The following is a 23,738-nucleotide window of genomic DNA, read 5'->3' as shown; positions in this document are numbered from 1 at the left end:
AAAAGACCAAAGAGGGAAGTGCTTCCTTGATGAATCCCCAAAATCATACAGATATACGTTCAATATATACTTTAGCAGCCATGGCTCTGCCCTTGCATGGCCGATGTCAATCAATTCCAACACATTAAGAGAAATACTTGGGACAAAAGTTAACACTTGAGGCCAAAGTGACTAGTGGTGTTTTCCAGATCCCCGAGGTGTGGTTTTATCCCCACATCTGTACATGGCTTTTGTTCAAGTCAGCCAAGGCAACGCATGCTGCAAGTCCAAAAGGTTCTTCAAAGCCAAGCTCACATGGTACAAGATGACTGGCAGAACTGGCTGGGAGAAATGTGTGTTGGGGTATCCATTTTATTGACACTCCCTTCTCTTGCAATTCTATTGAGATCCCATATTCACATAATTTTAACCAGTTCAGTAGCAAGCTGAATCGAGTTCTCACAATTCTTGGTCATTAAAAAAAAATATCTGTTTTTACCATGTATCAAAATGGTGACCCTTCGCACCAGCTGTGCAGATTCACAGATTCAGAGGTGTAGAGCGCATGTGTGATGTTCAACTTCCTCACTGATTCTTCTAATGACAGAGAGTGTTGAATACTGTGCACAGAGTAAGCCAAGGGAAACAAAGCATGTAATTGTACAGACGATCTTGTTTGAACTGGGAAACCTCTCTTTTCTCTTTGGGAAGCCACACCTTTAGATACTGGATGCAAATATTTAGAATCCTGTGACTGGTATGGACATGAAGGTCACCCAATTCATCCCCGTCAGGAGGAATCTTGCTAGCGTGGATTAACATCCACATCACGTACTAGCTCTTTCACCCTGCCTTTCTCTGAATGCTATTGCTCTCAAAGCAGGCACAAGCTTGGTCAAGAAAAGCACCCACTATTGAGAGTTACCATGCCACCTGGAGATCTCCCAGAAGTACAACTGGTCTCCAGAACTACAGAGAGAAAACCCTGGAGAAAATGGCTGCTTTGGAGGGTGGACTCTTTGACTTCATACTCTGCTGAGGTCCCAATCCTGTGCTTCCCACATTCTACCCGCCAAATCTCCAGGCATTTCATAGCACAGAGTTGGCAACCCAACCCTGTAGCCAACCACTTTCTGTGGTCATGCTATCACTGAGGTACCATGTTTAATCACAATTACATTGTAGTCTAGAGAGTTCTTGGATGGTCACGTGAGGTCTTTGTGATCATGCAAAACACCTTGCAGACAAATACCATTGTTGCAAAGGGGGGTGGGGGGAGAAGACGCCAGCGGCACCCTCAGGACCAATTTTCCATAGCGTGAGCTTTTCTAGGGAAGTCTATTTCCTCATATGCATGAAGTATGTACATTTCATGAATCTGAAAGTCTTTTCCTACAAAAGCTCAGACTAGAATAGCGTTCTTAAGTTAGCCTCTTGGTCTTTCTTGCAATGAACTGATATGGCTACTCTTCTGGAATATGCACCAGTTGAAGAAGCACATGATTACGGTACCATGAGCCTGTGAAATTGAATACATTGACTCGGAAGCCTGTTCTCTTAAAATCAAGTTCCTTTGTAGTGAATGGGTCTTGCCTTCCCATAAATGTGGCAAAGACTGAGTGACACAGCTAGGATCCCAACTACGCTTGGGATCCCAAGTACACCTCTTTGGAAGCAAGATCCATTGAATTCAGTGGGTGAAGCCAAATGGGTATACACTCCCCCATACCCACACCCCAGTTGGTGAAAAGACTGCATGGGACTTCGATATTCACTATAAAATTAATTTATCTGTGTTTGGGAGCCCCGGTGGGTTTGCCCAAGCTGGTGATGTTTAGAATGGTGGAGCCACGCCCCACCCGATTCGTCAACAAGCTATCGCAGCAACAAGCTATTGCAAGCTATTGTTTATTCCAGTAGCTTCCTCTTCTACGCTTGAACTCTACAAAGTTTTCTCAAGGTTCCTGTGGTCCCATTCGGCAATCAAACTTTTATTCTGTTGTTGTTACTTATTTTTGTGAATAACTGGGAAAATAGTTTCTGCTCATAGGTGTTGTAAACACCATTTGCCAACAGCTTCAGCCTACTGGATGAGTTTAGGCACCATGCCAGATTATTCACAACGGAGTGCAAGTATGTCTTTAGCTTTGTCGAAGTGGGTGCCACATGGACACCGGCTTCCTCAACGTGGCCAACATCTGGTTCCAATGTGTGATGCCCATGCCACCTGCCGCTGGACCTATGACAACATGGCCAATGTTTTCCGCTCTCCCATCTTCACAACATTCTGCCACAGTCACCCGCAGAGACAACTCCTGTGAGAAGATAAGTGGATATTAATAACACTCCAAATGCACACAGATCTTAGAACGCTGCTACTCTGATTTCACCAACATCCAATTTATTTATTTATTTGATTAGATTTTTAAACTGCCCTCCCCTGCAAGGCAGGGCTCAGGGTGGTGTACATCAACTGGAAACAATTATGTATTAGTTGAACAATTAAAAACAATAAAAATACAGTAAACAACCTGATGGAATGGGGTTAAACCAGGGGTCATTTCCTGCAGGAGCGCATAGGAGCGGAGCTCCGGCAGTAAAGAGCCCAGGGGGTGGGCACATGCAACAAGCCCCACCCCCTGCTGCCAGCAGCTCCGGGCCACAAAGAGCAAGAAGCAGCCAGGTAAGTTGCAGAGCTCCCCCCGGTCCAAAACAGTCCAGTGGCACCTTTAAGGCCAAGGTTTATTCAGGTACAAGCTCTCCCTCCTCTGTGAGGACAGATCTGCATGTTCCCCCCCCCCCGATAGCTAGCAATCCAAAAGAGTCCAGTGGAGCCTGAGCGGTGGGTGTTGCCTTCTGACACACTTCCGGTGATGTCAGGGGGTGTGGCATATGCAAATAAGTTATGCTGATGAGCTCCTGCACCTCTTTTTCTATTAAATGACCCCTGGGTTAAACTACTGATTATGCCACTGCCTCATGGGGGGGGGGGGGCAAGAGCGCCAGACAGATGAAAACCATCGCTGTCCTCAACCACATGCCTGGCGGAACATCTCTGCCTTACAGGCCCTGCAGAACTGCATTAGATCCCACAGGGTTCGGATGTTATTTGGTAGGGAGTTCCACCAGGTTGGGGCCAGGGCAGAAAACCTTAATGGGATGGCCATGTAGATCAGTACATGTTAGAGTGGAGCTCTTAGCAACTTGAGGTGAAGTTCGTTCTTATACTTGGGATACAAGATGACCCTACAGATATATGCTTCACATCCTGTTTACAATATTTTTAAAGACATAACAAACATAGATACATGTATGGGGGGAAATTTCTTTTTGTTATATATCTTTAACAAGCTCATGCCTAATTTCCCCACACCTGTAACCATTGATCTAGCTCAATGTTATGTCCCAAGTTTTGCACCCATTTTATCATAACATTTTTAACCATTTCATCTTGAGTCTTATTTTCTAAGAGCAATACATAATTTTTTAAAATAAGTTTCTCATCAACATGCAATATTTTATCTATTTCTGATATTTTGTCATAGAAGCCTGTCAGCTTATCTTTGCTATATCTAGAATCAATTTGAATTTTTTGCCACCAAGTTAAAAGTTTCTATTGATTTCAATTCATTTCTAGTATCCAGTAGATCTTCATATCTTAAAGTTGTTTCTTCCTGGTATAAACTGGGGTTTGTACATGCTTCTAATGGAGCAACCCATCTTGGAATCTTAGTGTAAAAGTTATTTTTAATTTGTTCCCATACTTTCAATAAAGAGGCTCTAATATAATGTTGTTTAGAATACTTATGGGTATCTGCTCTCCAATACCATGTAAAGCCATGTAAAGGCATCCCATCCTAAAGGCATCCCATCCTAACTTCTATTTTCATCCTAACTTCTATTTTCATCCCATCCTAACTTCTATTTTCAATACCATGTAAAGGCATCCCATCCTATACTTCTATTTTCAAAAGTATTTTCTAAAGTAATCCAATCTTTAATCCAAGCCAAAGCCGCTGCTCTATAATAAAGCAACCAATCTGCTAGTGCGAAGCCAGCTCTCTCTTTGACATCTTGTAATGCTTTAAGCTTTATTCTTGGTTTTTTGCCTTGCCTAATAAATTGAATCATTATTTTGTTAAGTTCCTTGAAATATTTTTGATTTGAAGGGTCGGTATTATTTGAAATAAAAAGATCAATGTTGGTAATATATTCATTTTGACAGTGGCAATTCTTCCCATGAAGGATATTTGAAGATTCTTCCACCCATAAAGGATATTTGAAGATTCTTCCATTTTTCCAAGTCTTTCTTAATTTCTGTAATTAATTCCATGTAATTGTTTTCCATCAGAGAACTGCATCTGTTATATTTATTCCTAAATATTTAATCTTCTTTTGAATTTCTAGACCTGCTAATTCTTGCAGCTGGTGAGTTTGAAGTTTAGTCATGTTTTTACAAGCATTTTTGCTTTTTTACGGTTAATTTTAAGTCCTGCCACCTCTCCATAATCTTGCAAAGAAGTAATCAGTTGTTTTATGAAGTTCAAAGGATTCTCCAAGATGAATGCTAAGTCATCTGCAAATGCTAAGAGGGAATTCTTCCCCTCTTAGTCTAAGACCTCTAATTTGGTGATCTGCTCTAATCACATCACTTAAGACTTCAAGAGCAAAAATAAACAATAAAGTGCAACTCTATATGTGTCAACAGGGGTCATTTCATAGAAAAAGAGGTGCAGGAGCTTATTAGCATAACTCATTAGCAAAAATTATTTGCATATGCCACACACCCTTGACATCACCGGAAGTGTGTCAGAAGGCAACATCCACCGCTCAGGCTCCACCCCAAAAATCTCCAGGTATTTCCTAACTCAGAGCTGGCGAGCCAGCTTTACACTATGACTAAAGACACTCTGCGTTTCCTTTGCCCTTGCAGGGAAGCTACCCTATGACAAGCATGAAAATACAGATCAAGTTAGTATGCTTTTGCTTTTTCTGCAATAAATCAGGAAAACAATCAAATGATTATTTGGGCAACCACATGCCTGGGAGAGATATTAATTAAGAGGGTAATGTTTATAGCAGGTCTTGAGGAGCATGCGTTCTATTGCACCTTCACACACATTAAGACCAGACAAGGTATAATCCCAAACAGACATCACACCAGCAGCCATGTACACAGTGCTGCCCATGTTTGCCATCTACCATACATCAAGGCAGGCTATAGCAAGGAGAGTCCTACAGTAAGATCAGGTGAGCCGTGATCTGCCTTAGTTGGGTGTCATTACAGCTGGGGGAGGGGAACCAACAGATTTTTTCTAGGGGGTCCAACACACTGGGAAATTTTCTTACACAAAACCCAAGACTTGCATGACATCAACTTCCAAAGAGTCATGAACTTCCCAATAGTTCACACCTCATGCCATTTTTTTGGTCTGAATTTCTTAACACACCTTGGGTCAGCCCTGAACTAAAATCCAAATACTGACACTAAATACTAGTGGAGCCCATTCAAGTCAATTGACATTCCCGCGTCTCATTATCGCCTTCAAGCCTCTCCCATTGTTTCCAATGGGCAATCCTATCATTCCTTTTATAAATCCCAGTTAGTTGCCCCTGTGAAACTGTACCACACCATTTTAGGTAACAACAAAATGAAGAGCATGAACATGTGCAGAGTGCACATTTCATGCCAGTGTTCTCTCTGGGCTGCGCACAGGGCAAAAGGACATTTTAAAAGCCCTCTGATCTGCATGCCCCCCCCCAATCTTGTTCATGCATATGGTGGAGAGAGAGAATAAAGTTGTGTAGAGAGATGGTTGAAAATAACCTATTTTTCAGGTCTTCTGAGCAAATACACAAGGAAGATGCAATAAGAATCATGTTGCACATCTCACAAAAGGTGCCTGCAAAGAAGGGTACACTGAGAACATAAGAGAGCATAAGAGACGCCAATGTTGGATCAGGCCAAAGGTCCATCCAGTCCAACACTCTGTATCACACAGTGGCCAAAAATACCAGTGCCATCAGGAGGTCCACCAGTGGGGCCAGGACATTAGAAGCCCTCCCACTGTTGACACCCCCCCCCAAGCACCAAGAAGACAGAGCATCACTTGCCCCAGAGTCCCTATCTATACCTTGTGGTTAATAGCCACTGATGGACCTCTGGAACTGATGGACTGAGCAGCCTTTACAATATAAATTCATACAAATAATACAGATATATAGCAAAATATATCTTTTAAACAAGAAGAGTTGAGATCCATTTTATTTAGACAATTCATTCTTTTCTTTTTTTTAAAGGGGGAGCATTTTCATCATACATTTTACATTTTTTTAAAATGCAGCTAGCTCTGTAAGAAACAGGCACCAGATTCCCAATGGCTGGGAAACTTGCTAAATACCCCTGAGAATAATTGTGAACAGCCACTCTGCATCAGGAGGAACTGGCCACATATATCGCTTTAGTTCAGTTACCTCTGAGGCAGCCAAGGGGTCAGGGAGAACCCCTCCCCCAGTTCTCACTGACCACTGGGCCCAGGACACTAGAAGCCCTCCAACTGTTGCCCCTCCCCAAGCACCATGAATACAGAGCATCACTTGCCCCAGACCGAGAGACCCTATATCTTGTGGCCAATAGCCACTGAAAGACCTCTGCTCCAGATGTTGATCCCATCCCCTCTTGAAGCCATCCATGCTTGTAGAAGATCAGCTTTAAAAGCGAGAGGTCACCCCCCACCTCCCACAAAAAGCGCTTTAAAAAAAAAAAGCCGTGACGACAGCGAATATCCGGCACTGAGTGGCGGCTGAATCCGGGCGGAGACTAACGGGCGGCGCGGTGGTGTAATGACGCAGCGCGGTGGAGCCAGTAGGACGAATGCCGGAGCTGTGGTCACCGCACAGCTGCGCACTATGGGGATCCGGCCTGAGGGAGTTGCTACACAAATAATACCTGCACCAGATGCCGTCACCAGGAGTTGGATGGAAAAAGCCCACCACGAAAAAGAAGCCAAGAAGCAAAGAACAACAACAACAAGAGAACCCTGCTGTCCGGGTGCCAGTAGGCAGTAGTTGGGTGGCCCTAGATATACTATGTGGCCCTAGATAGGAATATAAATAAATTGTGTAAACTGCTCCGAGCCTATGGGAAGGAGCGGTATAGAAACCAAATAAATAAATAAATAATAAATAAAGAGGAGCCCCGCCCAACGACTCACCTTTTGTGGCCAGTGATGCAGAGGGTGGTGGGGAGGGGCTCCCGCAGGGCCGTTATGAAGCTCCCCCATTCCCCTAAGGAGGGAGGGATCTGGCTGGAAATGAGCTCTGTTCCTAATACAATTTACCTGCAGCAGTGGGAAAGAGGTGAGTTTTTGGGGTGGCGTAGTTTTGGCAGAATGAGATTGGTGCTAGCACTTCCGAATGAACTAACACGGAACACAAACAAAATGGTTTCAGTACGGCCTGCATATGTTATGGGTGGGGGGGGGTAAGGGAAAGGGCCAAGGCAGCAGCGCCTTTTGTGTGCCTGATAGACCTGAGAAGTCTGATTCAGCACGAAGCCGCTTCATGCTGTGCCGAGCCGGGCATCCCTTGGTCAGACCTGCAGAGCAGACTACAGATCGCTCCTGCTCTGCCACAGCTCGGATGCCTTCCTTGAACGGTTCTTAAGGGCTGAAAGGCAGCCCTAAATGAGTGGAGGCTTCGGAGGTGGACATGCCTTCCCCGGCCCATGGACTTCGAGCACGTGGCGAGCACCTTTCTTCGGCTCCTGGTCGCAAATAGCAGAGGAAGGCAGGCAGGGCAGAGCTGGGCCCGACCCTTCTGGTCCGTCCCTAAGGAGGGAGGGAGGGGGACCACCACCACATTAGTAGACCTGCCTGCTCCCTGGGAAAGGAGGTGGGAAGTGAAGTCCCCCGATGGCCCACCCGTCAGTCCCTGGAGGGAGACCAACACGCCCTGCCCGGCAGGGGGAGAGGCGCAGGAGGAGGCACAGGTGGAGCTCCTCGCAGGCCTCACAGAGGCACTGCGCCACAGCCGGCATGAGGACAGGCAGCGCCTGGGCGGGCTAGGTGCTGCGGCCCAGGCAGTGGGAGAGCAGTTCGCGGGCCAGCTCACATCAGCGCTCCGCCAGGTTGCCCAGCATGCCAGGAAAGGTGAGGGGGAGCTGCAGGGAGCAGGGGGCGGGGCTTGCTGCATGTGCCCACCCCCTGGACGTCTTACTGCCGGAGCATCGCTCTGTTGCGCTCCAGCAGGGAATGAGCCCCTTGCGTCAAGATAAAGAGAGAGCTGAAAAAGTATCTACAGATAGCATCAGAGACAATTTCTCGTTTCTTTAGTTCTGCCTATCATTAGCTATACTACTATCAAGTCTGTGTGATGCTAAAGGATCTAATTTACAAAACTAGATTCTGTACTACAGCTCTATGAAGCAAATCACAAACCGACAGAGAAGGGAAGTGATGCAGCTCATAAAAGTTCAAATACAAAACATTGTGTTCCCCAAATGATGAGAAATTAACAATACATTAATAGATAAGAAATACTGGAAAACATTTTACCTACTTCCTTGATAAATATCTTTAATGGTTTGGGTGGGTCACCACATCTGCCTTTTCAGGTACACTGTTTACTTAAAACATCAATTCTCAATCACGATTCTCAACTTCTTACACTCTGCAAAGCCCCTGAACAGATGAAACACAATAAATTTCAACAGCTGGCAGCTGCAGAGGGCTGGCCTGCACCAAGAATAAATTAGACAATCCAGACATCCGATCTGAGTCATGACAACAGTAGCTAATCCCAGATTTCTGGCTCTGTAGATTATCTGCAGAACTAACAAAAAAGTTATTTTGCTGTTCATTAAAAAGTCAGCATTTGCATGAGTAATCAGCAGTGAAGGATGTAAATCATGAATCAGTTCTATTAACCATTATATAGAGAGAGACTTCTTTCCTGCCTGAGCTGAAGAGGACAGTGAGCTTCATGCAAAGCTGCATAAACAATGGAGGCTATTTCAGTATGCTGATAGGACCCAGCCTTGCTTCCTTGATCTAAATTATTTTGGAAGACAAACAAGCAAGCAATGCGAAATGAATTGCAAAGGCAAGCACACCATACATGATCTTGCATCCCAGAAATCTATTAAGCACTGAGAGGAAGCTCCATGGCCAGCATTTTGCCAGAAAGCCACACAAAGCAGAGACAGTGGTGTTGCTACACAGTATCCTGGAAGGGACGTCACCATGAACGTCAGGGAGGAACTGGGGGTGCAATTCAAACTCAGATTTTTTTGTTGGCGTGGTCCATTAGGCCTAGGTAGAGCCTGTACTATTGGATGGTAGCATATATTTGTTATTTTTCAAAACATAGATCACTGTATACTGCTATATGATTCATTTTGGATCCAAAAGTGGCAAAGCTGAAAATAACCAAGCAACCCACATCCAGCAAGGGACATACTTGGATGGTATACCTGATAGCAGCCATCCACACATGCGTCCCCCTTACTGGATCAAAATGTCTGTGTTGAATAGGGCTCGGTATGGAAATAGCATCCCTTGGCTGGATATCTACATATCCCAATCAGGCAGCTCTTTTCTTAACCAGTGATTTCAGTTTATTGGAACAGAACACAACAACAACAGGAACACACTGAACAATCCCAACTTATACACAGTTTGGAACTGGCTAAACCACACCCCTGGAACAGTAAGGTCCAATCATAAGTGTGTGTTTAGGACCAATAGGGTTTGTTCCCGCCAAAAGTCATAGTCTTCCCTAACTGGTCCATTGCACAACGGCAGCCAATCAGGCTGTTGATTTTAGGGTACCGAGAGACTATGGAGCTTATGCCTAAAGCTCAGGCCCAGTCTATATTTCAGGCTATCCATATAACACAATACATAACAGACCAGATGTCCAGTTTCTGTTGGATTGGAAGCTAGAGTGGACGATCATCTGATCAAGTGTGGATGAGTATCTGACATTATATTTATCAGCACAACATTATATGGATGGGATGTGCCATCTTATGCATTTTGTGATACAGACAGGAGTGCACATCCTCCTATGTGAGGTGCTTTATTATTTACCCATACTGCCATGTTTTACCTGCCTTAAACAACACTTTGCAGCATGTAACTATTTCTGAACTGGGGACCAGGTAAACACAGCACTACAGAGCAAAGCAAATGAATGAGTCACTTCTAACAAGATCTCCAGCCGTACTCATCAGAGAAGCACTGAAACAGTCACAATATATATTCCCCTACTATCCAGAAGGCAGTTTTACACTTCAGATGTTCAGCTTAATGTACCATAAACGTCAGTCTCAAATATTCATTTCCCCAGAATTTCAAAATTTAGTATACTCCAGCAACATGGTGAGATACAGTGCCCTAAGCAGGCAAACTGTATAGTGCCTGCAGTGAACTGGTCCAACACTGGTTTTATCCCGGCACAGATTTTTAAAAATGGTACAGCCATCACTAGAGGAGTTTTATCTTCACTCCTCATAGCTTTATATTATGGGCTCCCTCATAAGAAATGAGGCAGCTGCTGCCATTTACCATAGTGTGGGGGGGATGAATATAATAAATTCCATATATAATTATGTGGGGACACAGTAACAAAAAATGATCAAAGGAAGGGGGGCTGACAGGAGGGAGAAGCATGCCCCCCCCAGCCACTACAACTGGTTCTCTTCCACAGAGGCTTACTTCCAGTCTCACAACCCCACTGGAAGAAATCAGTTGGTGTTTCACGAGGGTGATGAAGTACGCGCAAAGAGGGTTCAGTCTCTCTCTCCCAACCATCCTACACTTTAAACTGTTCCCTGCACACCATTTCCTTCCTTTCTACTAATCCAGCTTTTACACACACTTCTGACCGGAGAGGGGAGGAAGTGGAACAACCTCTACCGCCTCAGACAGAAAAGAAACACTTTTTATTTTGTTATCGTTAAAACTTGTAAGAAGGACTGTGTTGAAACTGTCCCCCACGTTCTCCCTCAGTGTCCCTTTTATCTGGTGCCCCGCCAGGATCTTCTGTACCCTACATTGGCTCAATTCCCAGAGATTCCTGACGATTTTAAGGTTCTGTTTTTGCATGATAATCAAGATACGGAAATAACCGAAATAGTAGCAAGGTTTCTTCTTAGCCTCTATGGCTATACGTTCTGATAAGTAACCACTAGGTTTTTCTGCTTTCATGCTGTTTTTCTGCGCCGTAGCTCCAATTTTACCCTACATGGATTTGAATTTAATCTGATCTCCTATTGTATGTGTATAAAAAGGTAAAGGTTCCCTTGCCCGAAAGCCAGTCGAATCTGACTCTAGGGTTGCGGTGCTCATCTCTGTTTCAAAGCCGAAGAGCCAGCGCTGTCCAAAGACGTTTCCGTGGTCATGTGGCCGGCATGACTAAACACCAAGGCATACAGAACGCTGTTACCTTCCCACCGAAGTTGTACCTATTTATCTACTTGCAATTTCTTGCTTTCGAACTGCTAGGTGGGCAGGAGCTGGAACTAGAGATGGGAGCTCACTCCGTCATGCAGCACCCGAGTCTCGAACTGCTGAACAACTGACCTTCCACAGCCTGCAGTTCAGCGTCTTAACCACTTGAGCCACCGCAGCTCCTTGTATGTGTATACGTATGCCAATAAAGGCTTGTCAAATGTTATAGTTAAAAGTGCTCTACCCTATGCTGTCTTAATTGTGTGCCTTGAGAACTCGGTCTAGAGGAAATTGACAGATTGCTCTCGACAGTATGTCCAACCACGTGCAGCCTTGACCCGTGTCCTTCATGGCTAATTAAAGCTGGTTGTGAGGGGTTCCAAGGTGCCCTTATGGATATTATTAACGAGTCCCTCTCTGAGGGACTGTTCCCGGGGGCACTCAAGGAAGCGATGGTTCACCCTCTCCTAAAAAAACCATCTCTGGATCTGGCGAATTGGCGAATTACCGACCAGTTTCCAATTTGCTCTATTTGGGCAAATTAACGCAGAGGGCGGTGGCGATACAGTTGCAGAGCTTTCTGGATGACGCTTCCATGCTAGACCCCTCCCAGTCCCTTGTAATGGCTTGTCTCCTTTCTCCAAGGTCGGGGACAAAGGGTGGCGCTCGGGGATCAGACGTCCCGAAGGCACCCGCTGATCTGCGGAGTGCCTCAAGGGGCAGTGCTCTCCCAGATGTTATTCAACATCTACATGCACCCCCTTGCCCAGATTGCCCGGAGGCACAGGCTAGGGTGTCACCAGTATGCGGATGACACCCAGCTATATCTGTTGTTGGGTGGCCAGTCCAACTCTACCCCAGAAGATCTGGACCGGGCGCTACAGGAAATGGCTGGTTGGCTTAGACTGAGCCGATTGAAATTGAATCTGAAGAAGACGGAGGTCCTGTGCCTGAGTCGGAGTGGGTCGGGGGTAGGGATCCCACTACCAACCTTCGATGGGGCACCATTGGTGCCAGTGCCGAGGGTTAGGAGTTTGGGAGTGCTCTTGGATGCCTCCTTAACGATGGAGGCCCAAGTAGCAGCCACTGCCAAGGCAGCCTTTTACCATCTTTGGTTGATCAGGCAGTTGGTTCCCTTCCTCGAACACAACGATCTGGCAACAGTGATCCACGCAATGGTCACCTCGAGACTAGATCACTGCAGTGCTCTCTACATGGGGCTGCCCTTGTCACAACTCCGGAAGCTGCAGGTGGTGCAAAATGCAGCGGCCAGGCTGTTGATGGGTCTCCCTATGTGGCAGCACATCCAGCCTGTGCTAAAGTCATTGCACTGGCTGCCAATAGCATACCGGATTCGCTTCAAGGTGCTGGTCTTGACCTTTAATACCCTCTATGGCCTGGGGCCTGCGTACCTGAGGGACCGCCTTTCCCTGCATGTTCCCCAGAGAGCACTGAGGTCAGGGTCTCAAAACAGTTTGGGCCTCCCTGGACCAAAAGACGACAGACTGGCCTCTACCAGGGCCAGGGTCTTCTCAGTACTGGCTCCACACTGATAGAAAAAGCTCCCGGAAGACAATTCAGGGCTCTGCGGGACCTTGTTTACAGTTCCACAGGGCCTGTAAAATGAAGCTCTTCCACCAGGCCTTTGATTAGGAGCTGCCGCTAAACAATAACAACTGAATTGTCAAGGCCCTCTGTGTTAACACCAACAGCCTGTCATGGTGGACACTGACAGGGGCTATACTTTGGACCATCCTATCATGGCCCGCCACCAGCACTTTATTTCGTATTGTGATTTGTTATATTTATGTGTTTTATGAAGCTGTATTGTATTAATAGGCATTTGTGTTTTAATATATATTTTAATCTTTTAATGTAAGCCGCCCTGAGGGCAGGATAAATACATAAAACTCCAATAAATGAAGATAGATCCAAGTGGGCAGCCATATTGGTCTGAAGCAGTAGAACAAAGTTTGAGTCCAGTGGGGCACCTTCAAGACCAAACAAGTTTTGTTCTGGGCGAGAGCTTTCGTGTGCAAGGCACACTTCCTCAGACACCTGCACATGGAAGCTCACAGCTTGAATAAAAATCTGTTGGACTTAAAGGTGCCCCGCTGGACTCCAACTTCATTCCGAGAAATGAACCTCATCTATCATTGCCACTGACCTCCTTACTATTTGCACATTTCACATGGAGGTTAAGTGACTGTGGCCCCGAGACAACCTGGTCTGCAGAAGGCAGTTATCCTTAATTAGAGATGTAAAATTTCTGGAAATTTTGAAACTCGGAAAAAAACCTGGGTTTTTTCCGTTTTTTTGGGGGGGGAAACGGGAATTTTCAGAAAAATTGGAAAAAAAATGCTACATTAGCATTTCTTTTGTCTTTTCCAGATTGAAAGTCATTCTGTCACTTTAGGAACATAAAATATGACTATGGACATTTTTACTTGGCATGAAATTATCACAACTAGCATATTAAAAATATAGTGTTTATCCAAACAATTATTACAAACAGAAGACCCACCCCCGTGCAAAAACAAAACTGAAACTTTTTTATTTTCTTCTGACAATCGCACCTCCTAAAGGAAGAAATGCATCTTGTTCTTGCATTGGAGAGTTCAGTTTGTAACCTAGGACTTGCTTGTCCTCAGTGCACAGAAATCAGATCAATCTGATACCATATGATTTGGAAAATATTTGAACACCTTGTCTTAAAATATTTTATTCCTCATGTTAAAATAAAACGTTCCATAATCAATTTCTTTTCTTTTCTTTTTTCAATTTTTCCGATTTTTCAGAAAAAAACAAAAAGGCTTCAGGAAAAAAACGGGGCGGGGGAATGGTTTCCCCCCAAAGTTTTCCGGTTTTTTCCCGGGCGTTCACATCTCTATACTTAATATCTTCAACTGATTTTTAATTTGAGTCCTAGTGGCAGCTGTGCATTCCCCAAACCTATATACCATTTTTTAAAATACCAAGGAGGCTTTTAAACAAGCCTATAGCTAACGCGTGGAACTGCCCCTTCTCCGCCTGATGGAAGGAAGGAGGCTGGGGGATCTGCAGCAGCGGCAGCAGGCAGCGTTCCCAAAAGCCAGCGACACACAAAGGTGACAGGGCACCACACGCGCTTCCGCCCCAAGTGCCTTGAGGGGGTGGTGGGCACGTCGCCTTGGGGGCGCCTGAATGTCGCCGTGCTGCGGTCCGCCCCCTCCTGGCCCTTTCCCTCTGGCCTCTCCCCCGCAGCCTTTACGGCACTCCGCCCCTCCTGGAAAGGTTAGCCTGAGACATGACGGCAAGAACTCCCCGAGACAGACACAGAGATCAGTCCAAAATCCAAAAAACAGATCTGAATCAGCCGGGACCCCGGGGGACTCATTTAGAGTTTCCTCCCCCCTCCGTTGGGGCTGCCTTAGGAATTCCACCAATTTGGTTTAATTGGCTGGTGGCCCCCACGGCCCCCTCCCCAAAAACTCCTTAGCTACGGGGCTGCTTTTAAATCAAATCTTGGGACCTAAATGCCAGAGAAGTTTGCAGCCAAACCTTGTTTCTTCCGCTCATCTCTGCATATTAATTGCAGTGGCTCCTTTCCCCCCAGCAAATTCCTCATTTGTGCTTTGATGCTCATCAGCTTCTTTTGCATTCGCAAATAGACTGAACAGCTAGAAACCAGATGCTCAGCAATCAGTCTGTCCCCCAAGAAATCTCTCCCTGCAGCTTTTACTTAAGATCAGTAGATCATATCTAAATGCACAAAATGTTACGCGGCAGAACGGACAGTGCAGAAGGGAAGGTTCTGGAAAGTGGGAAAGGGCATTTCCTGGCTAGGAATGCAAGACTATTATCCCCGAAGACTGACATCTTCCCTGATGATATCAATGCACACACTAGAACTATTTCAAAGAGGAGCGATTCACTCCCAGGCAGAGTTTCTCCAGCATAAGCCGACTGATGTAAATGGCCAGACTGGATAACTCTGCATATGACTGCACCCCGTGCCTGTCACTTGGGAATAAGCACCACTGAACACAGTGGAACTCTCCTGAGTAAACATGTGTAGGTGCACACAGTACACCCGCCATCTCCATACCATTCATTCCACTGCAGGTCCACTAAAATCAATGTGAGTTCTCCAGAATACGTCAGTAGCTGCCTGCGGCCTATGGGGGCAGGGGGAAACAACCAGGTACAAAGGAGGGTTTCTGATCAGTTAACCACTGTGCAGAAGTGGGAATTCTGGCAGGTGTAGTTTCCCCCCCACTCACTTCTGTTGGCAAGCTCCAACCTTCCAAAATCCCCTCTTCTTGGCTCCTGTTAAAGGAGTCCATTCCGCCTCTGTGATTGCTCTGGTCGGCCATGTTTTAAGAGCTGCCTTTGTTTCAATAAAAAGTAACGGTAAAGGTTCCCTTGTTCGAAAGCCAGTCGAGTCCGACTCTAGGGTTGCGGTGCTCATCTCCGTTTCAAAGCCGAAGAGCCAGCGCTGTCCAAAGACGTTTCCGTGGTCATGTGGCCGGCATGACTAAACACCAAGGCGCACGGAACGCTGTTACCTTCCCATCGAAGCGGTACCTATTTATCTACTTGCAATTTCTTGCTTTCGAACTGCTAGGTTGGCAGGAGCTGGAACTAGAGACGGGAGCTCACTCCGTCATGCGGCAACCCGGGTCTCCGTGGTCATGTGGCCGGCATGACTAAACACCAAGGCGCACGGAACGCTTCTCCCCCCACGAGTATCACGGGGTCCCTTACGGGGGGGGGGAGACCGGCCTCGCCGCCGCTGCCGCCTCGGGGAGATCGAGCGGGGGGGATGGAGAAGACGGAGCTCTTCCCCCTCCCCCGAGCATCGCGGGTCCCCTTACAGGGGGGGGGCATTGCCTCGGCCCCCGTTCGGGGAGATCGAGCAGGGGGGGGATGGAGGAGATGGATCTCTTCTCCCCCCCCCCGCGAGTATCATGGGTCTCCTTACTTGTATTTAATCTGATCTCCTATTGTATGTCTATACGTATGCCAATAAAGGCTTGTCAAATGTTATAGTTAAAAGTGCTCTACCCTCGAACTGCTGAACTACTGACCTTCCACAGCCTGCAGTTCAGCGTCTTAACCACTTGAGCCACCGCATCTCCTTTGTGTCAATAAACAATGATAAACAAATCCCATAGCAATTCCATAGCCGTGGAGCAAATGGTCACAGAACCTCCGGGGTGGGGTGGGGAGATGATCCTGGACTTGGTCCTAAGTAAGCCTCAAGACCTGGTGAATGATGTAAATGTGACAGCGCCAGTTGGGAGCAGTGACCGTGATGGTATTAAGTAACTATTTACATAATGCATTTATGTAAATAGAGTTGCCAAAAAACCCAACACAACCACATTTAACTTTAGAAAGGTGACTTCTCTCAAACGAGGGTGGCTTGTGGAGAAGGAACTGAAAGGAAAGATAAGGAGGGTCAAATCCCTTTGGGAAGCTTGGGGACAATTTAAAACTACAAAACTGGAAGTTCGGATAAAATTAGGGTTGCCAGGTCCCCTCATCATTCCTGCGGGGGAGTTTGTGGGGGGCATTCTGGGGGTAGGTGGGGAATGCCCCAAGCCCTGCCCCCAAGACCCACCCCCAAGCTGCAGCCACCCGCGGCCACCCCTCTCCCTCTCTCCCTGCAGAGATTTAAAGAGCTCCAGCTGATTGGCGGGAGAGCAGGTGGCCCACTGATCAGCTGGAGGACGGACCCTTTACATCTTTCAGCAGAGAGGGAGAGGGTCTTTAAAGGGTCTTTTTGACAGTGGAGTGGGGGCCACTATGCGCAGGGGGCTGATTTCCCAGCAGCGATTCGCCGCTTGGGATTTGGGCCCATGCCACCGCCCCACCCCGCAGGCAAATGCTATGCTGGGGATTTTTAGGCAAAGTATTGAAAACAAATCAGCCAGTATCATGATGCCCCTGTATAAATCAATGGTGCGGCCTCATTTGGAATATTGTGTACAGTTCCTGGTCACTGTACCTCAAAAGAGATATTATAGCATTGGGGAAAGGTGCAGAAAAGGGCAACTAAAATGATTAAGGGGATGGAACGCCTTAAGAAAAGTTAAAGAGGATAGGGCTCTTTAGCTTGGAGAAATGTGCATAGTATAGAGAAGGCAGAGAAACTTTCCCCCCTTTTCACAATACAAGAACTCCTGGGCACTGAATGAAATTAATGAGCAGTAGGCTTTGAACTAATTAATGAAGTAGGCTTCCGGCGGAAGACCGGAAGGCCTGGTGCGATCTGGTCCATGGGGTCGCGAAGAGTCGGACTCGACTGTGCAACTGAACAACAAAAAGGCTTTGAACAGATAAAAAGAAGTCCTTCTTCGCCCAAAGAGTGATTAAGACATGGAATTCACTGCCACAGGAGGTGGCGGCGGCTACAAGCATGGATGGCTTCAAGAGGGAATGAGATAAGCATATGGAGCAGAGGTCCATCGGTGGCTGTTAGCCACAAGGTATAGATGGAACACTGTATGTCTGGGGCAGTGATGCTCTGTGTTCTTCGGGGGCCACAGTGGGAGGGCTTCCGGAGTTCTGGCCCCGCTGGTGGACTTCCTGATGGCTCCTGGGTTTTAGCCACTGTGTGACACAGAGTGCTGGACTGGAAGGGCCATTGGCCTGATCCAACATTGGCTTCTCTGATGTTCTTAAGATCAGCTTAATACCAGCCACTGTATTTTTTTGGCATTAAGAGCTTACGCGTTTTGCCATTTTTTAACCTTCCTTCTACACGTTCGACTGCAACTCCTCTTTCTGTCAACGCCTCAGTGACTGGCACACAGCTGTTCCTGCTCCTTGCCTCCTCCTATTTAAATTCAGTCTGTCAACCATAATCTTGTTTGGGGGGAGCTCAGCTATGGGGAGGTAACGGGGAAAGGAAGGAAGGAAACCACATGTGGGGAAGAGTGTTAGAAACAGATATACAGGGCTGGGGGGGGGCTTGGGGACTTCAGGAGGAAAGACAGGAAAGGCAGTGCGTCATTTCCTGCAGGAGCTCCGGCAGTAAGAAGCCCAGGGGGCGGGAACATGCAACAAACCCGACCCCCTTCTCCCAGAAGCCCTCAGTCAGAGCAAGAAGCAGCCAGGTAAGTTGCAGAGCCACCCCCCTCCAAAACAGTCCAGTGGCACCTTTAAGACCAGGTTTTATTCAGGTACAAGCTCTTCCTCCTCTGCGAGGGCAGATCTGCACGTTCCCCCCCCCCCCAATAGCTAGCAATCCAAAAGAGTCCAGTGGAGCCTGAGCGGTGGGCGTTGCCTTCTGACACGCTTCCGGTGATGTCAGGGGGTGTGGCATGTGCAAATAAGTTATGCTAATGAGTTATGCTAATGAGCCCCTGCACCTCTTTTTCTACGAAATGACCCCTGAGGAAAGGTATGTAACCTCTTAATCTGCGACCAATTTGAACAATGTTTGAATTAAGATTGCTGGGAAAACATCAACAACTTCAGATGTGCAGATGATACCACTCTAATGGTATGCGGATGAGATGGTTGGACAGTGCTATCGAGGCAACGAACATGAAATTAAGCAAACTCCGGAGCACGACGGAAGACAGGAGGGCCTGGCGTGATGTGGTCCATGGGGTCGCGAAGAGTCGGACTCAACTGTGCGACTGAACAACAACAACAATCTGCTACGCCTCTCTGATTGACCAAACTGTTTCCTCCAGGCCAATCATTTGTGGAACTTTAGCCCCTTCAGCCTCCTTGGAATCCCGGGTAAAGTTACGTCTTTCTAAATCCACTGAAGTCAGTGGGCTTAGAAGGGTGTAAAACTGCCCGGATTGCACTGTCAAGCCTTTAACATTTTACTAGCCAGCCACAACGGCATTCTTATTCAAGGGGTAGTTTTCTTTCCTGCTTGCAAAGAAAGCCCCTCTACAGATTTATGCACTTCAACATTTGTTCCTCGGTCTCCCACCTCTTCACGACTCTCCTATTTTCTGAGCCACTGTCCTAACCCTCTACAATTCCCCCAAGAAAGAAAGGAAAAAACCACAGTCTTTGCTCAGTCGTTATGGTAACTCATCAAATTTCTTTGCGGTTGCTGAATAAAGAGTCCTCCTTATTACTGCTGCTTTGAAGATTACTCTTTTAGATATATTAGCTTCCAGCATAGGAGATTCTGAATGACCAAAAAGCAAATGAAATTATATTTGCCTCCTCCCCCCCCCAATGATGCAGGGATTTTGTTTTTCCCCTCCCCTGTAGGGCTCTCTCCTTTTCCAGGGTTTAATTCAACGGCCTCTGCCTTGCTCACCAACACCTTGTAGACAGAAACCTATTTCCCATCAAGAAAAGACCTATGAACTCAGAAAGATTAAAAACTACAGATATCAGAAGGAGTAAAAAGAAATGAATATTGTATTCCTATCCTAATTTAGCTTCCAGAAAGCTTTTGATAAAGTTCCTCATCAAAGGCTCCTAAGTAAGCTCAATATTCATGGGATAAAAGGACAAGTCCTCTTGTGGACCAAAAACTGACTGATCGATAGGAAACAGAGAGTGAATATAAATGGGCAATTTTCTCAGTGGAAGGTGGTAAGCAGTGGGGTACTGCAGGAATCAGTACTGGTCCCGATGCTTTTTAACTTGTTCATTAATGATTTGGAGTTGGGAGTCAGCAGTGAAGTGGTTACATTTGCGGATGATACGAAGTTGTTCAGGGTGGTGAGAACTAGGGAGGATTGTGAGGGACTCCAAAAAGATCTGTCGAGGATGGGTTCGTGGGCGACAACGGGGCAAACAAAAACAGCATTCAATATATGAGCACTTTTAAATATTAATGTATTTAATATGTTCACATTGTTTAATAGTCTCCTATACAGTCTGAGAGCCCAACAGCCAATTCCTTGAATAACTGAACTGTTAAAAATAAATCAGAAGTAAACTACAGTTCAGACAGTATGGAGCAAGAGTCTGACTCTATATAAAGCAGGTTTACACTTATGCTAAAGTCCCGAGAACGGAGCTGCGGTGGCTCAAGTGGTTAAGAGACTGAACTGCAGGCTGTGGAAGGTCGGTCGTTCAGCAGTTCGAGACCCGAGTTGCCGCATGAGGGAGTGAGCTCCCGTCTCTGGCCCCAGCTTCCTGCCAACCTAGCAGTTCGAAAGCAAGAAATTGCAAGTAGATAAATAGGTACCACTTCGGTGGGAAGGGAACAGCGTTCCGTGCGCCTTGGTGTTTAGCCATGCCGGCCACATGACCACGGAAACGTCTTCGGATGGCGCTGGCTCTTTGGCTTGGAAATTGAAATGAGCACCGCATCCCTAGAGTCGGATTCGACTGGCTTTTGAGCAAGGGAACCTTTACCTTTACCTAAAGTCCTGAGAATCAGCACTCGGATCGGAATTGATTGGACATTAGGTAGACTGTAGTTAACTAAAGGTATGTAGCAAAAGAGCCTCTCCCTGGTCCTGAAAAAGCATCTCCCGCTTGTCTGTTGTTAGAAATGCCCAAACTCCTGGAGGTTCAAGACCATCTCACAGTCACCATTACAAATATCTCAGTTGATCAATGATCAGATTGAATGTTCGCTGAGCGATTCATTGGATTTCACCAGGCAGCTGCATACCCAGCTCAACAGCATGCATGCACGATTGGCCTCTGAGCACGTATGCTGCACGGCACATGTGCAGTTCTGCAAAGGATCGTGGGAACTGTATTTCCCCCCCATGTCAGTAGTTAGCAATAGCATCTTTATCACCATCACCAGTCACTCATACCATGTGTAACTCACATATGCCTTTAGACTAGTTGTTGCACTTGTATTGCATTGGTTTGTACTCGAATACAATAACAATGTATGTACGCATTGCAATAGGGAACTGCACAAGCTACAAAGGCAAAACAAATCACCAAGCAGGCCAAATAGACTCAAAGAAAAGGAACTAGACAAAGTAGTACAATTAACGAAAACAAATACATTGTACAACAAACACTGAACTTGCCCCCCTCCCTTTTGGGAACCACACCTCCCACAGACAATACCGCAGTGAATTTTGGGAAAAAAATAATCTTTTTTTTTTAATAAACACATCTATGATTAGGATGGGGGAAATTTACCATCCTCCTTATGGCCCCCAAGGGCCCAGACAAACCGCTAAGGAGTCACCACAGGTGGGGATAGAATTTATAAGTATAACAGGAGAATTGCTATGCAAGGCATGAAGACCACCAGATTGTTTCAGAGTACACCACACCACTATACTCAAGTTAAATGGGGCGTAAGGGAATGGCTTCTGGGTAAGCTCTGCTATTAAGGCCCAAGTGCAGGGCTTTAGCATGTAACTCTATGGTGACAGTGACCATTTCATCTTTTTGACAATGAATAGCTGGAAAGGAATAGAACAAAAACAGCCCACCATCCTGCCTCGTCAGTCCCACTGGATACAGCAAAATAAATAAATACATAAATAAAAATCCACTTCTGGTTCAGTGCACACCTGAACTTAGATACCCACATGGTACTTCAGTACTTCACTCCACATACTCCACCTTCCAGGTCCAGAATTACCTGGTTCACCAGTTCACAGGGTCCATCTGTTATTAATGCTAAGAGATCAACCTAATACTACACATCGTAAGAAACAACAGCAACAACAAAATAACGAATGAGCAGTGAACCAGTTCATGAGGAGTTTGGGATGTTTGCTGTCCCAGCAACCTAATTCTGGGATTGGCTCACCATGACTGTTCCCAGTGAATATGGTAAGCTGCCAAGCTCATTTACGGCAAAGCTCACAGCATTCCTATCCATTATGTTACTCATGGGGGAAATAGGACATGGTAGAGGCAAATTCTGATGGAGTTGGATCTCTACATCATTACGATTTGTGCTGCTGCCTCAGCACAGATACATCAGATGGTTCTCACTTTGGACCAAGGGACTCTTACCTGTAGGACGATTGCTGGCACGGAGAAAATCATGGCTTCATTAAATACAGGATTTGTGTCATCTCTTTTTGTCGCAGTCTTCTTCTTGCTGATCTTCCTCCCGTCTTGCAGCAAGTACACTTTCACAAAAGGATCTGATTGGATGGCAAGAAGAAGATCATCTTAACTGGGTCATTGTTTCAGGAAAACTGACTTCTGTATGCAGACTATCTTTGAAGCTCTGAAGTACCCCAGTTTGGATATGGCTAATGTACCACTGCACATCTGGAAGCGGCACACACCCTGCCAGTTAGGACTATGTAAACAGGGGTGTGGTGCGCTTTAGAACTATCTGGTAAAATGATATTTAAGACTTTTTTTAGCTATCTCTTTAAACCACCACTCCACCTTCAGCCTGTGGGATAACAAATCTACATATCTAAATAAATAATAGATGCTCTCTCTTATAACAACCAAGAGAAATCCACTTAATTGAAATGGGAAACTAACTGATCACTTCTTAGCCTCTTCAAAGAGAATCACCTCCTGCCCAAACGGGATGCTTGACACTGGGTGTGATCATACGAACCGTAAGCGGCGGCATACACACGATTCCAGCACGGAGCAAAGCGGCACGATCAGACGGGAACATCTGCCCAGTGTCCCGTAGTCATCGGCGTGCCGTTCCGTAGCGCCGCAGGAGCGTAGTAAAAAGCCACCGCAAAAAGTCCACTAGCATCTGGAAACCGCGGGGCACGTGTGGGCATATGATCGCACAAACGTGCTTCATTTCGGCCCGGGGTAAACAGCCTCGCTTCCCCCCCAGATTATATTGTGCGTGTGACCACAGCCACCCTCTAGAACATTTAATGACTGCCCCTGCGGTGATGACTCTCTGGAGAGGCTCTGAGAAGGCAGAACTAAAACAGGAGGTAGAACAAAGTTTGAGACCAGTGGCACCTTTAAGGCCAACAACGTTTTATTCAAGGTATAAGCTTTTGTGTGCAAGCACACTTCTTCAGATACAGACCAATTTCACACAAGAGCTGCGCCGCGGTCGAGCCTCCCTTTGCCCCGCTTCTATTGATCAATTTCCCACTTGAAGCGGCGCGGTCGCATTTTGACCTTTTCCTGATTTCCCCCACGGTTTCGTGATCCTCAAAAAACAGGATCACAAAACCGCGGGGGAAATCGGGCGAAGCCGCGGATCAAAATGCAGCCGCGACCGCGGCACAGCTCTTGTATGAAATCGGTCACAGTGAAACAGAATTTCCTTGATCATTACATATAGAAAGAGCGAGGGTGTGTGGGGGTTTGGTTGCCAAGTGTCAATTAGAGTCAAGACAGAGACAGAAACAAAATTGGAAATTACCAGTCCATACATATAGGAAGAGGGTGAGCAGTAAAGGATCT

At 46.3% G+C, this 23,738-nt stretch overlaps 1 protein-coding gene across 2 annotated transcripts in view; it reads right to left on the bottom strand.

The window, feature by feature from the left end:
• Positions 1-1,794: 1,794 nt before the first annotated feature.
• Positions 1,795-23,738, bottom strand: part of SYT12 (synaptotagmin 12) — a 93,146-nt gene continuing 71,202 nt past the window's right edge. For both annotated transcript variants that reach the window (XM_015420706.1, XM_015420705.1), the window contains 2 exons: positions 22,347-22,480; positions 1,795-2,294 (listed from right to left, as the gene is read on the bottom strand). In XM_015420706.1, coding sequence (XP_015276192.1) covers positions 2,121-2,294; positions 22,347-22,480 — 308 coding nt within the window. In that variant the 3' untranslated portion in view covers positions 1,795-2,120. The remainder of the gene's footprint in view (positions 2,295-22,346; positions 22,481-23,738) is intronic.

This window comes from Gekko japonicus, unplaced genomic scaffold, assembly GCF_001447785.1.
Source record: "Gekko japonicus isolate JY-2015 unplaced genomic scaffold, Gekko_japonicus_V1.1 scaffold1322, whole genome shotgun sequence".
NCBI classification, from domain to species: Eukaryota; Metazoa; Chordata; class Lepidosauria; order Squamata; family Gekkonidae; genus Gekko; species Gekko japonicus.
The sequence above is the reverse complement of the archived record's forward strand: the minus strand, read 5'-3'. Positions and strand labels throughout refer to the sequence as shown.